This window comes from Pseudophryne corroboree, chromosome 7 (genome assembly GCF_028390025.1).
Source record: "Pseudophryne corroboree isolate aPseCor3 chromosome 7, aPseCor3.hap2, whole genome shotgun sequence".
NCBI lineage: Eukaryota > Metazoa > Chordata > Amphibia > Anura > Myobatrachidae > Pseudophryne > Pseudophryne corroboree.
Window position 1 is genome coordinate 346,615,019 of NC_086450.1, and position 23,179 is coordinate 346,638,197.

General features: G+C 43.8%; 1 protein-coding gene across 3 annotated transcripts in view; it reads left to right on the plus strand.

Annotated features, from left to right (window-relative positions):
• The window catches only part of TMC5 (transmembrane channel like 5), a 383,751-nt gene that overhangs the window by 283,792 nt on the left and 76,780 nt on the right, over window positions 1-23,179 (plus strand). For all 3 annotated transcript variants that reach the window (XM_063934401.1, XM_063934400.1, XM_063934399.1), the window contains 4 exons: window positions 3,337-3,481; window positions 8,395-8,559; window positions 16,697-16,854; window positions 17,007-17,085. In XM_063934401.1, the coding sequence (XP_063790471.1) occupies window positions 3,337-3,481; window positions 8,395-8,559; window positions 16,697-16,854; window positions 17,007-17,085 (547 nt within the window). The remainder of the gene's footprint in view (window positions 1-3,336; window positions 3,482-8,394; window positions 8,560-16,696; window positions 16,855-17,006; window positions 17,086-23,179) is intronic.

A 23,179-nucleotide genomic window follows, 5' to 3' on the forward strand; every position in this document is an offset into this window, starting at 1 on the left:
AGGAGTAAGAACTATACTCATGGCTCCGGATTGGCCAAGAAGGACTTGGTACCCGGAACTTCAAGAGATGCTCACAGAGGACTTATGGCCTCTGCCGCTAAGAAGGGACTTGCTTCAGCAAGTACCATGTCTGTTCCAAGACTTACCGCAGCTGCGTTTGATGGCATGGCGGTGGAACGCCGGATCCTAAGGGAAAAAGGCATTCCGGAAGAGGTCATTCCTACCCTGGTCAAAGCCAGGAAGGAGGTGACCGCACAACATTATCACCACATGTGGCGAAAATATGTTGCGTGGTGTGAGGCCAGGAAGGCCCCACGAAGAAATTTCAACTCGGTCGATTCCTGCATTTCCTGCAAACAGGAGTGTCTATGGGCCTCAAATTGGGGCCCATTAAGGTTCAAATTTCGGCCCTGTCGATTTTCTTCCAGAAATAATTGGCTTCAGTTCCTGAAGTCCAGAAGTTTGTCAAGGGAGTATTGCATATACAACCCCCTTTTGTGCCTCCAGTGGCACTGTGGGATCTCAACGTAGTTCTGGGATTCCTCAAATCACATTGGTTTAAAACCAGTCAAATCTGTGGATTTGAAGCATCTCACATGAAAAGTGACCATGCTCTTGGCTCTGGCCTGGGCCAGGCGAGTGTCAAATTGGTGGGTTTTTTCTCAAAAAAGCCCATATCTATTTGTCCATTCGGACAGGGCAGAGCTGCGGACTCGTCCCCAGTTCTCTCCCTAAGGTGGTGTCAGTGTTTCACCTGAACCAGCTTATTGTGGTGCCTTGCGCCTACTAGGGACTTAAAGGACTCCAAGTTGCTGGATGTTGTCAGGGCCCTGAAAGTATAGGTTCCAGGACGGCTGGAGTCAGGAAAACTGACTTGCTGTTATCCTGTATGCACCCAACAAACTGGGTGCTCTTGCTTCTAAGCAGACTATTGCTAGTTGGATGTGTAATACAATTCAGCTTGCACATTCTGTGGCAGGCCTGCCACAGCCAAAATATGTAAATGCCCATTCCACAAGGAAGGTGGGCTCATCTTGGGCGGCTGCCCGAGAGGTCTCGGCTTTACAACTTTGCCGAGCGGCTATTTAGTCAGGGGCAAACACGTTTGTAAAATCCTACAAATTTGATACCCTGGCTAAGGAGGACCTGGAGTTCTCTCATTCGGTGCTGCAGAGTCATCCGCACTCTCCCGCCCGTTTGGGAGCTTTGGTATAATCCCCATGGTCCTTTCAGGAACCCCAGCATCCACTAGGACGATAGAGAAAATAAGAATTTACTTACCGATAATTCTATTTCTCGGAGTCCGTAGTGGATGCTGGGCGCCCATCCCAAGTGCGGATTATCTGCATTACTTGTACATAGTTACAAAAATCGGGTTATTATTGTTGTGAGCCATCTTTTCAGAGGCTCCGCTGTTATCATACTGTTAACTGGGTTCAGATCACAGGTTGTACAGTGTGATTAGTGTGGCTGGTATGAGTCTTACCCGGGATTCAAAATCCTTCCTTATTGTGTACGCTCGTCCGGGCACAGTATCCTAACTGAGGCTTGGAGGAGGGTCATAGGGGGAGGAGCCAGTGCACACCACCTGATCCTAAAGCTTTACTTTTTGTGCCCTGTCTCCTGCGGAGCCGCTATTCCCCATGGTCCTTTCAGGAACCCCAGCATCCACTACGGACTCCGAGAAATAGAATTATCGGTAAGTAAATTCTTATTTTTACCTTAAAATAGTGACTTTTCCCAACTTTTCACCTGCTTCAGAGAAGGTGAAGTGAAATTAGTGAAAAAATGATCACCGATAAGTTTTCACGGAAAATTGAATAGGCTGTAATTGCGTTTCACGTGAAAAGTCAGTTTTTTCACCCGAAAACCGGACTTTTCACGTGAAAAGTCCGTTATCACTGCTAATTGAATATACCCCATAGTCTAATGGGCTGTGCACAGGCTTTTACGATTCCTTAGTAATAATAAATCATGAAAGCCAACCTTGGAGAGTCTATTTGAATAGGTATTACAACCTATATTCTTATAAATTGGGCTGGAGGTGCGCCAATAAGCATGATACAGTAACTGATTAGAGAATTAGAGATAGACCACTAGTGGGTCGTCCTCTAAAGAAGGCATACTTTTTGCTGAACTCTTTTATTACATATTTGTTTAGTGTATTATGTAAAACTTAACATTTATTATTTATTATTCTAAAATAGTGTTATCAATAAAACAGACAGGACAGAAAGAAATCCACAATAAGTCTGGAAATAATCACAATAAATGTGTAACTAGGTACTTAATAAAATGTAAGCTACCTATTAATAGAAATTCCTGACTAACCGTTGTAGAGATCAAACAAGAGTGAAAATATAAAAAATCAATAAGAGACTAATCACAGTGTTATAGTACAATCAATGAGATCTTTTCATAGTCGTATTTCGATCTCAAGAGAAGATTTCTTTCTGTCCTGTCTGTTTTATTGATAACACTATTTTAGAATAATAAATAATAAATGTTAAGTTTTAAATAATACACTAAACAAATATGTAATAAAAGAGTGTGCCACAGAGTAAGCCTTCTTTATAAGTTTAAATAGCTAAATTATCATGGTTACTTTCTAATAACTACATTTCTAATATGAACGGTTTGGTTACAACTTGGAGCTGTATGATAAACTACTCATAGATTTGGCTCTAAATAAGCCTCTGCCGGTTATGACAGGGGGGATCATTTGCGGTGCTGTTCTAGATTTAAAATGCAGCTTTCATTTTATTAATAACTGTCACTTTTCTGTCATGTATGATATACCGGCGGCCGGCTGTCAATATATGGACTGCGGCATCCCGGCATCCAGTATGCCAGCAGCGGGGCAAGCGGAATAGTCCTGTAGCGCCGGTATTCCGGCTGGCAGCATTGCGGGAGTCTGCCACATATGGCGGGATTCCAGTATCAGTATTCTGACTGCTGCGATCCCAACAGCCAGCAAATTAAACGTATCCCCAATCATGTATGTGACACATATTATATTATTATTTTGTGCACAGATATGGTCATGTGATTTTGGTATTTATAACAATGCAAAGTCACATAAGTCATGGTTGTCATGGGGTATAAGTATACACTTATTTGTAAACCTGCGTTTGTGTTGGAAACATGTTGAGAGTTTTTCTTGCATGCATCTTTACCTACAAAAACCCTTAGTGTGTGAATGCACCCATCGCTAATTGAGTGCTGCAATGTCTGCTGCTGGCGTTTGTAGATGCTGGGTGCACTTTAATAAGGCTGACTGCACTAGGTTTTGTACCCGTTATTATTTACATTTTCTTTTTTTCATGTATTTTTCAGTATAGCAAAGTCATTTCGAAATAACTTTATTAACCCATCTTCATTTTCGGGAAATGCTTCAAAGCTGCTGTGTAGCTGGGATTTCAACATGAATAACGAGAAGGCTGTAAAATTAAGAAAAAGACATCTCAGTACACAGATAAAGGTAAGGTTTAAATGGAACCAGTGCTCAAAGAACCTATTGACTTTATGGGTGTCAAGTGTTGAATTGTTTTGTCAGTTTAGGTAACAATACTTAATGGATACTTTTTCCTGCATTGTCAAGAAAAACAGTTTTTTACCACACAAAATAAATTGACAATAAATCATCTTGCTATGTACATGTACTTTATGTATAAAGTAGTGATGAGCGGATTCGGTTTTACTCGGTTCTCAAAACCGAATCTTATTGGCTCACTGATGTCACGTGTTTTGGATAGCCAATAAGATTCGGTTTTGAGAACCGAGTAAAACCGAATCCGCTCATCACTAGTATAAAGGTCATGTGATACACTGTGATGAGATCCATGCCGTGAATTTATCCTTAAACCGATTTTGCCTTTTAGAGAAAAATAGTACAAGGAAACATAATTTAATTCATACTTGCCGACGTTCTGGCTGCTGCCTCTGGGAGGGAGCAACCAGGTCGGCAAAACAGGGAGCGCATCATCACGGCCCCACCCCTGCTATAGAATGCACACATTACCATAAAGCCCGCGGGGAAGGGGGGGGCTACAAGATGACGCGATTCAGCGAGAACCTACTTTCCCTTAATAAGCGGGTGTTGCAGGCGGGTGTCAGCAGGAAGCGGGAGACTTGCCCTCTTTTCCGGGTGGCCGGTAGTGCCACACAATTTTTGGTAGCCTCCTGGTCATTCTGGGAGAGTAGGCAAGTATGATTTCATTTATTTTAATTTCAGTAGTGATACAAAGAAGGGAATACTGAAATAACATCCTATGAGCATGTTCAGGGTCACAGAGAGCGGCACCAGGCCTGGGACTCTAGGGGTCATAGCCTAATTATGGCCAAAGAAAAAAACCCTTATAATTAAAAATGTAATTGCAGTGCGCCCCACAGGGTGGCCCCATGCAGATCCCAGGGGGTGGGGCATGGAACAACATCTTACCTTCTTACTCTGGGAAATAGGTCCTTTCTCCTGGGCCGGCGCCATCTTCCAAGTGATATTTGGGAAGGTGACTCAGGTGCACTAGAGAGCAAAGACTCTGGCACAGTGCCATAGTCTTTGCTTTCACTGTGCGGCACCATCTTTCCGAAGATGGCGCTGCAGAGAGAGAGGGACCCTCCCACCCCCACCCCCTCCCACCTTGGCACCAGTGAGCATATTGTACAAAGAAAAAAGTAAAGTGTGAACATTATTATATTTAAGACATTTGTGTGCTCCATACCCTGAGGAAAAAGAAACATTAAAGAAAAATTATTGCCATTGATTGTGGTGAAAGGTAAGCATGACGCTGCCAGAGTTCCCAAATCTTCAAGAATTGCTTTTATAGGTCCAACAGAATCATTAATCATTAACTAGAGTCAGTTTTGCAGGTGGGACACAGAAGGTATAAATTAGAGATGTGCGGGTTTGGTTTTTTCGGGTTTTGCTCATTGGCTATTCAAAACGTGTGACATCCTTGATCCAATTAGATGCCGTTTCGAGACCCGAGTAAATCCGAGTAAAACCGAAACCACACATCTCTAGTATAAATACAACAGAGGATTCCAAGTAGATTTAGGGTATGACACTGGCATTGCTACTTCCACAAAACAGGTGACGCCCCTATTTTGCAAAACTCTTCCCAAAGCCGCGCCTTCCCCGACCCTAAACGCCGCTGCGGCTTAGCGGGCTCTGTGTCCGACTATGCACGGTATGTTCTGCACAGTATGGATCCTGCGCATTCGCAGTTCAGCTCACATCCGATATCTCTGAACTAGCCACTAAATACTATTTTAAACACATGCAAAAGAATATTATTGTACAAACATCCCTTCTAGTCTCACATGATGTATTTACTGTTACTTTCCATTTCATTTAATTAGAGTAGACACAGCATAAAGTAAGTTACTGTCAAGCAAAGCAAATGAATAAATTCAATTAACCATTTTATTTACTATTACATATTACATCATGCATACTTAAGCTTAATATTTAGTTTGTACCTCCAGTTTAATTTATTAACAATAGAGAGAGAGAGAGAGAGATGTTTTGGCAGGAATAGTATTATTAACATTTTCCTTGAGTAAGCAACAGCAATGGAATTCCAGATGACACACAGCTGATAACATACAGGACCCATAAACATAAATGGGTGCTTACTGTGCAGATACGCAGGCTTGGACTGGCCCACAGTGGTACAGGGGAAACCGCCGGTGGGCCCCACTGCCTGGGGGCCCACCTCTTGGTCTAAGGATCAGGTTCTAGACTGTGCACTTGAATTATACATTATACATATGTTACCTTATACTGGACTATGGTCTAGTTTCTACAGTGCATTGCTGTTATTAATCTGGTACATTATCATGTATGCAGTAGCTGAATTTACTGCATATATTTATGAAGGGACCCAGACGTTGCACTCTCTAAACCAATGAGGTGGCAGGCCACACCCCCTCAGCAGACTGGCCTCACCCCTAAACATGGGCCCCTACCACTGCATCCCCCCGGAGGGCCCTACATGCCCCAGTCCGACACTGCAGATACGTAACACAATTATTAACTTCAGTGGGAACATAACACTTAAATAAGTAACATCTCCCTAACATCATTCACAGAAGTTGCTAAAACAATTGTTGAGTGAATGTTCTGATAATATTTACTGAGACATGAAATACTTTCATTTTTAAGCTAGTTACAGGGTGCAGGTGTGTATTAAAGCAATGGCTATAGCAGTTATATTGCAGCATTTACATTTACTAGCTACATCTTCCAGGTAGATTAAATACACATGGAGTGGTGGAATTTAATGGGGGTGGGGGGGTGGGGGGGGTTTTGCAGTAAGTTTGCAATTACCCAAATGTGGTCAGATGCAGAGGTCTGTTTTTTTCCTTTTATAAGGTAAAAATGAAAACGTGTAATAAATACCCTAAGACCAAACAAACTGCACCACCGCCAAAGTATTGTCAGTATCAGCACGCGCCGATAGCGGTAAAGTCAGGAGGGGTTATTACTTACTGCAGAGTGTCTGCAAAAAGGATATGACATGCTGGGTGGGTGACTCTATAACAGGGAAAGCAGCACTATACGTTCCTAATGTCAGAATGTGATGCAGCCTTAGCCTGATGAGTATCAGGCTATGTTTCCTATGGTAACTGGGTCACAAAATGAATGCAGCCCCTTACCTTCAGAAGAAATCAACCCTATGCTAAAAGCACTAGAGCTCTTACAACACACATGGTATGGGGTAACGGTATTTAAAAAGATAAATGTGTATTTTGTTTAGTGATGCACTACTGGTCCTAGCAGGTGCTTGTAGGACTACAAGTGCCAGCATACCCATGACTGCCAGAATGCTGCCAGAGTGTCTTGGCACGTGTAGAACTAGAAGTGCCGGCATGACCTGGGCTCCTTATGCTCAGGAACTTTTAAGAGCATTGCTTCTTGCTGCTACCAGCATGGACCTATTAGTTTACATGAGTCAAAGGTGGCCAAAGCCACAACAATTAGTAGCTGAGTCACAGAGAGATGTACTTATACTTATCTCCCAACAGCTGCTCCGAAGAACCAGAGACAGCACAATCAGTCCCAATAGGGACTGAGGTACAGGGCCCCCACCTAACTTGGGACAGTTGGGAGCATGCTTATATACAGAAGAGAAAAGCATGTCCATAGCAAAAAAACTGTTCAGAAATGCCTCACAAATGTCAAAATGTGCCCTACTATTTGGGAGCCAAATTAGCAAGATAGTGAAAAATTTCACTAAGTAATTTTAATCAGAGAAGATGGTTTTCATCACCCTAGGTTGTGACCGCTTTATCCAAATGTCTACATCCTCACAATCCCTGAGCAGGGGCAGATTAAAGAAGTGTGTCAGATTTTAGTACCACTATTATCTTCTCCGGGCTATGGAATCTGTTGCTCAAGGTGTTCAGAGTCGATCCCTTAATCTAGTGAATTTTACTATACGGTCCAGACACCAAATCTGCCTGGTCATGAATGATTTCGTCCAACATTCTTATGAAAAGCTTGATTGCCTCCAAAAGCCAGGTAGTTAGGGTTAGGCACCACCAGGGAGGGTTAGACTGCGGGGGGATGGGGAGGGTTAAGGTCAGGTTGCAGAAAAGGAGGGTTAGGTTTAGGGGGTTTGGTGATTAGAGGTAGTATACTCACCTAGTATGTGTCAGGATCCTGAGCGCCGGGATACCGCTCTCGGTATTATGACTGCTGGCATCCCAATCGCCGGGATCCCGATACCATCCCTTCAGTACAATATCAAAAGGGATCACTTGATTGCACACTATGGGGTACATTTACTAAGCAGTGATAAGAGCGGAGAAGTGAGCCAGTGGAGAAGTTTCCCCATCAACCAATCAGCAGCTGTGTATAATTTTATAGTATGCAAATTATAGATGTTACTTCAGTGCTGATTGGTTGCCACTGGCTCACTTCTCCACTCTTTTCACTGCTTAGTAAATGTACCCCCAAGACTAAATATCACAAATGTGTATACTACTTTGTAAAAACAACCGTTCGCCACCAGCATCAGCACCACCGAGGAGTAAGGAAAGAATGCACTTTGACACCTTTTGATTTGCTCTTTCCAGTGATGGTCCTTCAGCTGACTAAGGATGAGGATCCAACAATGGTAGTAATACAACCCACCTTTCTGCTTAGGGTACTACTTATGGGCTTGGGTGTCATGTAATGAATGAAAAACAATGATATATAGTGGAGTTTGGAGTCAGTCTAGTGAGCTGTGCATTTAGCTGAGTAGTTTAGTGTCTATGATCCCCTAAGTAAGGAACTAGTCTAGATTTAGTAAATGACTTACATGGCAAATGCATTATAGTTAGTGTGTATATTCTTCTGCACTTGACACAATATTTTATTTGTACTTCTCCTGTTCTTCATCACAGGAAACACTTTCTGAAAAATTACTACAGAAGTTAAAGCTTTCCTTTGGTCAGAAATTGGCTCGGTTTGGTGTTCACCTAGCAGTTTGGGTCGCATCAGTAATACTCTCATTTGGCTGTTGTTCTGGTGTATACTTCCTCTGTCTTCATGTCCAAAATTCTACACAGGTAATTCTCTTGGTGGCTATACATCCCCTTTGATTGGGAGAATGTGAAAGTACTGTATTTAGGCTTGCTCCTTAGTCAGATCACGAGTCAGTTTTTACCTTTGTACCTCATACTTCAGACATGTAACTGGTCAGGGCTGTCTTTTCGCATGCGCTTAATGGGCAGTTGCCCAAGGGCCCCAGGAGTTTATGGGCCCAATACTGATAGCTGAGAGTCCTCATTTTCCAGGGGTACTAGATTTTTAAAAATCAGTCCTGGGGAACCGGAGATATCTGACTTCAAAGTAGCAGTCCCCATCCAAGCCTGTTAATTGCTCTTCCCAGCTAGATATCTCGGGTTCTGTCTAACTTAGATTTTGTCTGAGGGTATACTCCAAACACTGGGACTCTCACCTTTCGATGGACACTGACAGCTTGTCTCTACTATGCACAGAACCAGAGATATTAGCCTTCCAGCAGCTGGTTCCTGCTCCAGCTCCACACGCCTGGAATGCTATATTTTTGTCGGTGGATTCCTCTGGCTCCTGAACTCTGATACCCAAGTCCCCAGTACCTCCTGAAAGCTAAGAAATCAATTTCCAGGAACTGGAGATACCTGCAGTCAAGCAAGTTGCCTTCTCACTGGAAAATGATGAAAATTAAGCCCACTCCACTATCCACCCCTCCCCTGCGTATTAAACACCACCTACCACCCTGTAAGTCATGTACCAGGACCTCTTCATTCTGCCCACTGACCCCTTCTACAGTTTAGTGTTCTCCCTCCCACCACATCTCCCACCATCTGTGCAGTAGAGGAGTAATTAGAAGAAATTACTGCTCCAGATCTTACATGCTGAGTGCAAGATAGAACACCTCCTACTGCCCGCGGAACACCAAAGCTGCGTGATACCCCCCACCGCAGGAGTGCACTGATTTGCCCAGGGGGCTACACTGCTCTTAAGACGGCCCTGTAACTGGTTCCTAGTCAACTGCTCTTGTGAGGAGTTGTTCAGTCTCATATGTTTGTAGGGTGTGCAGGCAATTAGTACACTTTATCTAACTATGGGCCTAATTCAGACCTCGCTAGTGGGTTTTTGCATTGCTGCGAGCAGATAGTCGCCGCCCATAGGGGAGTGTATTTTTGCTTTGCAAGTGTGCGATCGCAGTTGCAGCCAGGCGGTACAAAAACTATTTGTGCAGTTACTGAGTTGCCCAGAACTTACTCAGCCCTTGCGATCACTTCACCCTGTCCGGTCCCGGAATTGACGTCAGACACCCACCCTGCAAACGCTTGGACACGCCTGCATTTTTCAAACCACTCCCAGAAAACGGTCCGTTGACACCCACAAACGCCTTCTTCCTGTCAGTCTCCTTGCGATCGGCTGTGCGAATGGATTCTTTGTTAAACCCATCGCGCAGCAACGATCCGCTTTGTATCCTTGCGATACGCGTGCGCAGTTCTGACCTGATCGCAGCGCAGCGAAAAAAACTAGCGTGCGAACAGGTCTGAATGACCCCCTATGCTGGAAGGCTAGTCTACACATCTGTGACTTTTCAAATAAAAAGTATATTTCATATTGACCTGGATACACGTTAGTTACAAGTATTTATTTGCAAGTAAGCAAACATTGCTTACAGTATATGGATAATACTTATGGACAAAAGCAAGCTTGTCACATACTTGTGTCTTCTGCAATGAAGCAAAGCATTTACAGCTATGAATATATATTTATCACATTCAGGAATGCCAGGAGGAGAAGTTGCTACAAACTGCCCAGCCCTGTCTGCTGGCCTAGGTTGCCTTGGAGGTACAACTAGGCACAAAGATGGCGTAATCATGGCCCATTCAGCAGGCATTGCAACATGAAAGTATTCACAATAGGGCATAGCTATGCCCCACTAACACAGATATTTCAGCCTTGAGCATATTTCAAAGTATTGATGTATTTTTCAGTTGCTGGTTTATGTTTGCCTTTCTGTAAATGTATAGCTGATATAAGGGTACAGCCCTGACCAATTTGATGCCTAGGCAAGATTCTGGCTGGTGTCTCCCTCCCACCCATGTGGGACCCAAGAACGGGTGGCCTCTTGACAGTGGGCGACAGGGGAGGCAGAGGGTGTCAGTGTCTCAAGCCATCACATCTCTTCCCCTTTTGTTTCCAGCAATGAAATATCTTCCACTTGTGTGTCTCCAGCAATCATCTCTCCCCCTTGTGTGTCTCCAGCAATGCAAACCCTAACTGCTCTCTTTAACAAGTTCTCATAAATGACTTACCTTTACTGTCTTCTGATGGAAGCTCCAGGAGCTGTATGATCGGTGCTGGGCAGTACAGGCTTTCTGTTGCTGCTTCTGCTCTGCTGCCTGTCATATTATGTGACAGGCAACAACGCAGCAGTGCTGGAATGCCTGTACATCCCATTGCTGGACAGGCACTGTCAGCCAGGAACACTGAAATCTGGAGCCAGTACAGTGGAATTTAGATGTCCAGAGTGCCCAGATGCCCCTAGGCTTTTCCGGGTGCCCCATAGGGCATTTCCCTATACTGCTCTTACATCCTAGAGGATACTGGGGTTCCATTTAGTACCATGGGGGTATAGACGGGCCACTAATAGCCATGAGCACTTTAAGAATTTGATAGTGTGGGCTGGCTCCTCCCTCTATGCCCCTCCTACCAGACTCCGGAGGAGGCGTTCACGCTGAAGGAAGCTCCTGAAGAGTTTTCTGCATTTGTTTTATATGTTTGTTATTTTCAGGCAGGGCTGGTTGGCACCAGCCTGCCTGCTTCATGGGACTTAGGAGGGGGGGAACGGCCCAACCTCTTGAAGGGTTAATGGTCCCGTTCCCCGCTGACAGATCACTGAGCTCCTGAGGGAACTATTCGCAAGCCCCACCACGGCAAGCGTACATTCCAGCAACACGCCGCCACCCCTAACAGAGCCAGAAGAAAGATGAGTGGTGAGTACTAAGCTGGCATCCCGACTAGCGGGTTGCTGGCCATTATTATAGGGTACGGAGATGCACGGTTTCTAACTGGGATGGAATGCGTCTCCAGACAGTACACAGTACCCACACTGGCAAAAACAGCTTTAAAACGGTTTTCTCTCCATTTTAAGCAACAGATTACCTCAGCCACCATTGAAGAGGCGAGGCTTCACTATGAGAGGATCCAGCAGCTCAGCGCCATTTTCCATCTGCAGTGGACACAGACGCTGACTGACATGGACGTGCAGCTCCTCCATTGTGACTCCAGATTACCTCAGCGGTACCAGGGGGTCATAGCGGGGGGAGGGGGGAGTGATTATTAGTGTACTAACTCCCCTATCAGGGTACTTAGTCTGCAACCTGGCTAAGCTTGGCATTAGCGATAAGGGTGTGGTGGGGGCTGGCTCCAATTTACTCTGTGTCTCCCTGAAGGGCTCTTTGTGGGTTAATTGTGCTTAACCTTTTCCTGTGTGTTTGTTGCTATCACATTTACATTATGTCAGGCAAAGAGTGTGTTTCTTGTACAGCGGAGTGTTCCTCTTCACCAGGGGGCTCACTACTGGCTACTCAGGGCAGTGCACCTTCCCAGAATAGCGGGGCTGAACCAGAATGGGTTAATTCCATTAAAGGAATGATCTCACATATTTTTACAAAGCTATCCCGCAATGAGAAAGAGACGCAATACTTAAGACAGACTGTGGATGAGTTTATGCGTCTCAATCCCCTCCCATTTGTCCACAAAAACAATTTATGGCCCATATCCTGCAGTCTGACTCTGACAGGTCAGACATGGAGGATGGTGAGGTGGATTTGGAGTGGGGGGTGCCACTCTGTCACAGGGAATAGAGGCTCTTATAGAGGCTATCAGAGATGTTCTGCAAATTCCTGATATGGTGTCAGAGGAGTGTGCGGAATCTTATTTTAATGTAAAAAAGAATTCCTCAGTCACTTTTCCTGCGTCAAAGCAATTGAATACCCTGTTTGACGAACCGTGGGTTAATCCTGATAAGAAATTTCAAATCCCTAAAAGGTTGCTCTCATCTTTTCCTTTTCCTCTGGAGGATAGGAAAAAATGGGAAAATCCACCGATAGTGGATGCATCAGTCTCTAGGCTTTCACGTAAAATTGTATTGCATGTCCCTGATGCAGCCTCCCCTCCCCAAAAGATACGGCTGATCGTAAAATTGAGACTACACTCAAATCATTGTACACAGTTGCTGTGGTGGCCCAAAGACCCACTATTGCATGTGCATGTGCGTGGATCACAAAAGCCATTGCTAAATGGTCAGGTAACCTAATTGAGGGGTTAGATTCCTTGTCTAGGGGGGGTGTTGTTTTACTCCTGCAGAATATACAGGACTCTGCAAACTTTATGGTGGAAGCATAAAAGAGATTGGTTTGCTTAATGCACGCAGCACCACTATGGCAGTGTCAGCACGCAGGGGCTTGTGGCTACGCCAGTGGACTGCTGATGCGGACTCCAGGAAAGGCATGGAAGGCCTACCATTCACAGGAGAGGCCTTGTTTGGAGACGAACTAGACAAATGGATCTCCAAAGCTACTGCGAGTAATTCTACGTATCTTCCTTCTGCAGCTCCCCCAGCCAGGAAAGCTTATTCAGCTTCAAATTTACAGTCCTTTCGGACAGCCAAGTTTAAGGGAAAATCCAGAGGTGCTTCCAGAGGCGCAAGAGGTAAACCACGCAAACCAGCAACTGCAGGTGTTCAGGAACAGAGCTCAGGCTCTGCTTCCTCAAAGCCTTCAGCATGACGGAGGACCGCGAGGCCTGAAGGTCTGTCAGGTGGGAGCCCGACTACAATTCTTCAGTCACATCTGATCAAGTTCGTTCCCGGATCCCTGGGTAATAGATCTTATTTCCCAGGGCTACAGACTGGAGTTCCAAGAGCTCCCACTTCACAGATTCTTCAAATCAGGCTTACCAGCTTCACAAGAGACAAGTATAACTTTACAGCAGGCCATCCAAAAACTAGTACAGACTCAAGTCATTGTTCCAGTTCCACCTCATCTACACAACAAGGGGTACTATTCCAACTTGTTTGTAGTACCGAAACCGGACGGTTCGGTATGACCAATTCTGAACCTCTACTCCTTGAACCCGTTCTGAAGAGTGTTCAAGTTCAAGATGGAGTCTCTGAGAGTGGTAATCTCAGGTCTGGAAGAAGGGGAATTCTTTGTGTTCCTGGATATCAAGAATGCGTACCTTCACAGTCCGATCTGGCCGCCTCACCAGGCTTATCTACAGTTTGCACTTCAGGACTGTCACTACCAATTCTAGGCCCTGCCATTTGGTCTCTCCACGGCACCGAGGGTGTTCACCAAGGTGATGGCAGGGATGATGTTTATACTCCGCAAGCAGGGAGTGAACATAATTCCGTACCTGGACGATCTTCTGATAAAGGCGCCGTCCAGGGAGAGGTTGCTGGCCTCTCAACCAAACTGCTCCAGGATCACGGGTGGATTCTGAACCTTCCGAAATCTCACCTAGAGCCAACACGGAGGCTCCCATTCCTGGGAATGATACCGGACATGGAGTCGCAGAAAATGTTCCTTCCGTTGGAAAAGGCATTGGTAATCCAGTCGATGGTTCGGGATGTCCTGAAGCCAACCTGATATCGGTGCATCTATACATTCGCCTTCTGGGAAAAATGGTGGCCTCTGAGGAGGCGCTTCAATACGGAAGGATTCACTCAAGAACCTTCCAACTCGATCTGTTGGGCATATGGTCCAGATCGCATCTTCACATGCACCAGAGGATTCGTCTGTCGCCAAAAGCCAGGATCTCCCTTCTGTGGTGGCTACAGACCTCTCACCTCGTCGAGGGACGGAGGTTCGGAATTCAGGACTGGATCCTGTTAACCACGGACGCAAGCCTCCGAGGTTGGGGAGCAGTCACCCAGGGGGTGCAGTTTCAAGGAATATGGTCAAGTCAGGAAGTTGTCCTTCCAATCAACATTCTGAACTCAGGGCCATATACAACGCCCTTCTGCAGGCCTCTTATCTTCTTCAGGATTGGGACATTCAAGTCCAGTCGGACAATGTTACGACAGTGACGTACATAAACCGACCAGGTGGAACGAAAAGCAGAGTAGCAATGTCAGAGGTGTCAAGAATTCTCCTCTGGGCAGTAAAAAATGCTGCGGCGTTGTCAGCAGCCTTCATTCCGGGAGTAGACAACTGGGAAGCAGACTTCCTCAGCAGACATGACCTGCACCTGGGGGAGTGGGGCCTTCACCCGGAAGTGTTCAGGTGCTTGACACGTCGGTGGGGATATCCACATATCGACATGATGGCCTCTCATCTCCACAAGAAGCTTAAACGGTATTGTTCCAGGTCGAGAGACCCACAGGCAGTGGGGGTGGATGCTCTGACGACTCCATGGGTCCATCAGATGGTGTACATGTTTCCTCCACTTCCTCTGATTCCAAGAATTCTCAAAAGAATAAAGAGGGAAAAGGTTCAAGCAATCTTCAGTGCTCTGGACTGGCCAAGAAGGGCCTGGTACGCTGACCTTCTAGAGATGCTTCTCGAGGATCTGTGGCCTCTACCTCTTTGCGAGTATCTTTTGCAACAGGGCCTGTTCGTCTTTCAGGACTTACCGCAGCTGCGTTTGACGGCATGGAAGTTGCACGGCTGATTCTAGCCAGACGAGGGATCCCTAATAAAGTTATCCCGTCTATGATCCAAGCCAGGAAGAGGGTAACGTCTAAACATTACCACCATATTTCGAAGAAATATGTCTCTTGGTGTGAGAGCAGTGGATTTTCACCTGGGACGTTTCCTGCTTTTTCTGCAGGCAGGTGTGGATGTGGGCCTACGTCTGGGCTCCATAAAAGTCCAGATTTCGGCCTTGTCCATTTTCTTTCAAAAACAATTGACTTCTCTCCCTGAGGTCCAGATGTTTTTGAAAGGTGTTCTGCGCATACAACCTCCCTTTGGGCCTCCCACGGCGCCTTGGGATCCCAGTTTGGTGCTGCAGTTCCTCCAATCAGACTGGTTTGAACCATTACAGGAGGTGGATGTAAAATCTTACGTGGAAGACCGTCACACTGTTGGCCTTGGCTTCAGCAAGACGTTTGTCGGAGCTGGGGGCTTTGTCTCACAAGAGCCCCTATTTAATTTTCCATGAGGACAGAGCTGAACTCAGAACTCGTCAGCAATTTCTCCCGAAAGTGGTGTCTGCATTTCACATCAACCAACCTATTGTGGTTCTGGTTATCACCGACACTTTCGCTACTTCAAAGTATTTGGATGTTGTGCGGGCTTTGAAGTTATACATAAAGAGGACAATTCGTCACAGGAAATCTGACTCGCTGTTCGTTCTATATGATCCCAATAAAATTGGGTGTCCTGCTTCAAAGCAGACAATTGCACGCTGGATCGGGCTCACTATTCAGCATGCTTATTCCACGGCAGGCTTGCCGGTTTCAAAATCTGTTAAGGCCCACTCTACTAGGTCAGTGGGTTCCTCCTGGGCGGCTGCCCTGGGTGTCTCGGCTTTACAGCTCTGCCGAGCGGCTACTTGGTCATGTTCGAAAATGTTTGCTAAGTTCTACAAGTTCGATACTTTGGCCTCTGAGGACCTTCAGTTTGGTAAATCAGTTCTGCAGGAACCTCAGCACTCTCCCACCCGGTTTGGGAGCTTTGGTACATCCCCATGGTACTAAATGGAACCCCAGTATCCTCTAGGACGTAAGAGAAAATAGGATTTTAATTACCTACCGGTAAATCCTTTTCTCATAGTCCGTAGATGATACTGGGCGCCCGCCCGGTGCTTTGTTCTCCCTGCACTGTTACTTGGTTAAGTATTGTTGGTTCCACTGTTGCTGTTCCTGTTTAAAGTTGGGTTAGCATAGCTTTCCTCTGTTTGTGTGTACTGGTTCGGAATCTCACCACTATCTTTATCTATCCTTCTCTCAAAGTATGTCCATCTCCTCGGGCACAGTTTCCTAGACTGAGTCTGGTAGGAGGGGCATAGATGAAGGAGCCAGCCCACACTATCAAATTCTTAAAGTGCCCATGGCTCCTAGTGGACCCATCTATACCCCCATGGTACTAAATGGAACCCCAGTATCCTCTACGAGACTACTATCTTCTACGGACTACGAGAAAAGGATTTATCGGTAGGTAATTCAAATCCTATTTTTGTTTTCAACAGAATTCAAATACAAACGATCTGACAAAACAAGCAGCAACGTTACAGGTTCCTGTGGTGGTCGCCCTCATTAATCTCATCATGCCCCTTGTCTTTGCCATGTTGGGCCTAGTGGAGAAATTCAAGTATCCTCAACATCAGATCTATGCAGTGATCATAAGGTTAGACTGACAGTGGACAGGCTTATGCAGTGTTAGACATATGTGTACACTGTGCCAGCACATAGCCACCTTACACTTACTAAGTGGCATGACTGCAAATAATAATTAACATGTTCTTTCCTATATACGTTAATGTCGTTATGTCTTTCCAGAAATGTACTCCTGAAAATGTCAATCATTGGTATCTTGTGCGCCTACTGGTTACAAGATATTGCAGAGAGTGGCTTTGAGGTAAGTCACTTCACTATACTAATATAAAGATGAGTTCTGGAAATATAAAGTACGTTTGCGAGCAGGGCCCTCTTACCAGTGTCATATCTATAATTGGTGTTCGGTGCACCAGGAAAATGGGGTGGCCACGTGCAGTAGACTCTGGCACAGCGCTAGAGTCTAATAGTGCTCCTACTGCGCTGTCTGCTGGAGAGGAGGGGGCACAAATGAAGACTTCACGCGGCCTCCTCCTCTCTAAGTGTGCCCCTGCTTCTTGCCTGTTATTTCACAAAATCATTTTATTACTGTTCCCAATTGTATAGCTCAGCACAATATGCTTGTGCGATATAAATAAATGTTAATAAATAATATGTGTGATTACAAAAGTAATATATGATTTAATTCTGGCATCAAAAGCAATCTCTACTAATTTATAGTATATTTAGTTCGTATTTTAGATTTGAATTTTGCATAGACAATATAAAAACTATTCAGCACCAAGACCCTTATGTTTATCTAGGTGTTACTTTATTTATAAACAGTACATCAAATCTGTGTTTTTCTCTCTGAACTGGTATATGGGAACGTTGTTCCACAGCATGACGCATTTCTCAGGGTACACGTATTATTTTTAATAATTGAGACTTAAAAAGTGTTCCCGTAGTTTTATACCTGAAGCTTATTTACAATGTTGCCCTCAGGCCAACCAGGGAGTGATTTAAGGGGCATATTTATGAAAGGGTAAAAAGTCATTTTTGTTGTTTTTAGGGCTTATCACCCAATTCATCAAAGAAGTTACTGTACGATTTATGTTCACTCCCCAATTCATTGTCATGCGTTTCCATGGGGATGTCAGATTATAAAGTATCTGTTCTGTTATTGCTACAGTATCTGTGGATGGTGAAAGCAGACCAAAACCATTAAAATAATGCATTTAGTTTTATGAAATACTGTTTAAAAAGCATGTATTTAGTTCCTAATATAAATTGCATTTATTTCTATACTTTAATTTCCATTAATGGAACTGAATCCCAAATCCAAGCCTTTAGATCACGTGTGTGTTTGTGAGCCACAAAGCTGAATCACGTATATGCACATCTGCAGAGACTGGCCTGGCAAAGGTGTAATAAGCCAGCTCAGAGAATATGGCTTCATTCTTTTTAATAAATGTTTACAGTAATCAAAGAAGTAAGTAGTATTTCTTATACCCCGGAGCAGTGGTGGAACTAGCAAAAGGGCGGCTTAGGTGCATAACTATGATTTTGGGCCCCCACGCTAAAAAAAGCAGTTTTTCCTATAAAAAGTTGTCCTGTAGTATAATGTCCGTTGAAAAACCACTAAGCAGAAAATACAAGTAACCTAATATAAAATAATGTCTAATGAAAAATACATATGTAGAAGTCAGTGGTATAGCAGTCACAATTTATGGCCCATCTCCTTGACTAGGGAAGGTGAAGAGATGGGTGTAGAGTACTCTGCAGTCACTCAGACCGGTCTTTAAAGATCTAGTGATGCAGTGTAGGATCAAGGTTATCTGATGAGAGGTTATGCGTATACTACTGTGTCACTATGATCCTGGACACTTTTTGTGTCACATACAGCCGCTCCAAAATGGCCACTGACCGCCTGGCAGTGCAGCCAGGCTGCGCTGCCAGGGGCCGACCCTAGATCCGATACATTCGCAATGAGATTGCAAACACATCGGGAGGCAGTCCCACACATGCTGGGCGGCCTTGTACTGTGCTCAGCCTATGCAGCCATCTGCGTTCATCTCTGAATAACCCCCAGTTAGAAATTTCCCAACAATGATGAAGATCTCTCTGCATTGTGGGGGTTTCTCAGCAAAGTAGCAAAGTGCCAGCCACAACTGTACATCTGCCACTATTTATATATATTTTTTTATTGAAGCAATGAGTGTTACAGTATCATATGACAGATAAATGACAAGTGTATCACATCTTCGCTAGACACTAACACAAAAGTAGTTGTACAATGTCAACATCTCAAGTGTCTTTTGTTACAATATGATACACGAAAACAAAACAGTTCGTAGGTTGAGTATAACATTAGTATTATGCTGAATTCACGGAGAACAAAACCCTTAATGTGTGAGACTGTAAATTCAATATACAGCTATAACTACAAATAAAACATAAAAGGAAAAAATAATAATAGTTGTGTGCTCGCCGCCCCCTCCCCCTGAAAACTCTACATCAAATCGAATAGGAGAAAACTATAAGGCAATAGGAGGATTACCCTCTACCATTCAGGACATATACTGTACCATAAAGTATTAAATGAGCCGTGTATTTGTGATCCTCCAGCAGTACATAAAGTTGTGATGTAGTTTTCCCATTCTCCAAAAATTGTTCCACATGTGCCAGTATTAATCTAAATAAAATGTTTTTGCTCTTTGCAAAAATTCTTTAATTTACTTGTTAACGATCTCTATGTTCTTTTCATTGTTTTAAATAAAGATTGTGTGACCAGTAGTAGAGGTTACAATGTTCCATTGGAATATAATGACCCACGTCAGCATAATGTGTATGGTTTTACTGATGTACAAAACATGTTTCTACAGATATGATATAAAAAGAATTGTCCGTTCCTTGCAATAACTGGGAAATGTATTATTTAGTGGTCTTGAATGTTTTTTACCCACTTTGTTTAATGATGGAACTAGTGCCGGAGTAGCCGATGTGACTGTTATGTGGGCCGGGCTACGCATGCGTAGTGAAGACTATTGATGTAAATGGCCTAATATTCTCTGTAAAGCACTTTGGATTGGATGCACCATGTTTTAAAAAAAATGTGGCTTTAAAATGCAATTTTCTGAGGTTTGGCCTTTTACCGCACATGCTCTAAGCCCCAGAATACGATAGATTCTGGGGCTTGGATGTGGTGGGAAGCCTATGGGTTTTCCTTTGCAATTACCTGCTGAGAGGAATCTAATTGGATCCATCCTAGCATACCTCCCCACCCCCCCACCCCCACGGTGCACGTCCGGATCCTAAACCCGGAAGTCCTTTTACTGCAAAGGACAGCTCTTACCGCAAGAACTGTCCTTTGTGATTTTCTTCAAGTATATGGCATTAATAAACGCTTTTATGCTTATGAAGAGTGGAGGCATGCATCGCAAGCAAAATGCAATGCTTGATGCATCCAGCATGTGGAACAAGAATGCATTATTTAATAATTAGAATATGGGTTTTGCGGCCGAGTGCATCTCTGGGATACATATATCAGTCACAATGTGGGATAATGGATTGGTGTTCTCAAATCATAAAGTTCATCTTTCAGTCCAGGATTATACCAATAGTTTTCCTTTTCTCTCCAATCTATTTCAATGAGAGATTGATGTACACTCGTCCACATATAAAAGCACAAAGATGACATATAGTGTGATACAATTTATAGGTCAAGGTGGCCAGATTGACCTACCTGTCTCGCAGTGTGAAGGATTGAGACGCCCCATTCCGGAATTGCCGCAGTATCCTGAACCCGGAAAAGATCTGTCTGTTTAACATCAAGCGGTTTTGGGTGGGCGTTTGAACACCCCACACTATCCAGTATGCACATTGGCACTTTATTGGTGGATTTTGTATAACCTTTTTAATTGACATTACGGCGGAAATTAAAAGTGTTTATAAATTGTATCACACTATATATGTCCTTTTTGTGCTTTTATATGTGGACGAGTGTACATCAATCTCTCATTGAAATAGATTGGAGAGAAAAGGAAAACTATTGGTATAATCCTGGACTGAAAGATGAACTTTATGATTTGAGAACACCAATCTATTATCCCACATTGTGACTGATATACGTATCCCAGAGATGCGCTCGACTGCAAAACCCATATTCTTTGTATTCACTTTTGAGGGTGAGGTGACCACCCTAGCAGCTGTTGCAGCACTATTGTTTGAAGCGCATTTTTCTTTGTTTCGTTTGTAAACTATTTAATATTTGCCTGTTTGGCTTTCTGAGAGTGCCCCCATGAGCCAGGGCATACACTGACACAGGTTCCTAAAATGTACATGTACAGTATATGTAACACTTTTTGAAAACAATTTTTTTTATTTTTTTTCAAATACTATTTATTGAAAGATTTTGTCAAGATACAGCAAAAATGAATTAGCATTTGGAGGGAGGGAAGACAAAAAGGAAAAACGGGGAAAAGGGAGAAAGGGGAATAGTACAGCATCACTCAAGACAATTTAGAAAACAAAATAACAGAGGAAACAGACATTCAGATTATCACAATATCACATTAATCCGAAAATTCTAGATTAAATAAGTAACCCAGATGCAAGGACACGTAAACCATAAAAGATCACATCCCTTCAATAACCAAAAGTTAAGGGAGGCGGTGCTTTATGATGAGCTAACCATGATTCAGTAAAAAAGGCTGCATTGTTATTTGAAAACAACATTTTCAAGATCCTTTGTTTTTTTTATGTAGCTTTGACAGGAGTCTCACATCACTAATCTGCATAATTCAGTCACTACATGATTCAGTAGGTCACTGCTTCCCACAATATAAGGACGCTCATATTCAGAAATATTCTGCATTGTATTTAACATTCTGGTTGCCAAAATTGCTAAAGGTTGTTCCAGCCCAGCTCACTCCAAAATCGGTTGCACTAGACTGTGCATGAGGTGGAGACTGTCGAAGTCAGAAAAATGTCTCTATGCACGTTGCCATATTTGCACCGCACACTGGTCCGCGCTGCGCGTGCGTGCGCTCTCCCGTGGAGGCGCATACCCGCAATAGCGTGCACTCACAGGCGCGGTATGCGTATTTACGGTAGAGTTTACGTAGTCGTAGCGTGCGACTCATTCGTTACATATTTTCACAATTAATGTAGTTTATAGATTATGGTCCCTTTGATAGATTCTGAAAGTTTGGTTAATATAGAATGTCCCTGAACGGAGGAATCCCTCTTTGTATTGTGCGAAGGGTCTAACAGGAGTCAGACAGTGGTGTTTGGTACCTATCGGAAGAGTATTTAAATAGCAATATTCCGGTGTTGGTTTGGAGCAGATTAATTGCTCGTGCGAATAGTTATGGACATAAGAAGTTATGTCCATTTATTTATTATTATTTGTCCTTACTTAGTCATGCATCTGAACAGTTGGAGACAGGCATCAGTAGGTCTCAAATGTCTCTTTGACCTCAGAGATCCCCCAAACAATAGTTTGCATGTTAAGAGGGCCTCATATCTACACATGCATAAGGTAAACACAGGAATAGTAATTGAAGATCAATTGTACTCCAAATCAGTATCTTTCCCGCAGACGGAGTACAATAGTCTTTAATTACACTGAGCTTTTGAGACTCAATGAGGAGGGTCAACACCTGTGTTTACAAATGGGGCTGGATTTGTATACAGGAGAATGAGGGCTGAGATGTCATTGTCTCAACTGAAAGTGGACATCATGAATATAGAACAGAACCCAGACAGGATTCTGTTTTGTATTCGCCAAACAATACCCCCTCCAGAAGACAGGAATGTGTTAGTTATCACCCATTGTTTTGCATAACCAGGGCCACTGATATGAATCAACTTGTGACCTTTGTTATAATGCGAAGCCGAGTTCCTGCGTCCAATGGACAGTGAGACTGTAGGGACCAATAGATTGCATTGTGTGAGTAGCATAAAAGACGGGCCTGTGACATCCAGCCTTTACTTCTCTTCAAACTGTTATCATTGCTGATAATCGGGAAGCTGGCTGTCCAGAGGCGCTTGCGATCGTTACCCTTTGTGCGTAAGTTTCTCTCCGTAATCATTGTCTTTCTGTGAGCCAATTCCTCTCTCTCTCTCTCCATCTCTCTCTCTCTTCTTTACTCTTATATCTCTCATAGTATTATAGCATTGTATTGTATAGCATTCAGGTTAGTATAGTATTGTCTTTTTGTATTTATTGTTTAGATCTGTGGTTAGGAAGTCTCTGTTATATTGTAGTGTATCATATGTACTGTTATCCCCTTTTACAAGTATATTAGACATAATACAGTTAATAGGCCTTGGAACCTAAACCAGTATCTGTGTATTTTCTATAGTGATAAGTGTTCACTTGAGCGTCGGTGACGCTCAAGCAGCTTTGTAGATAG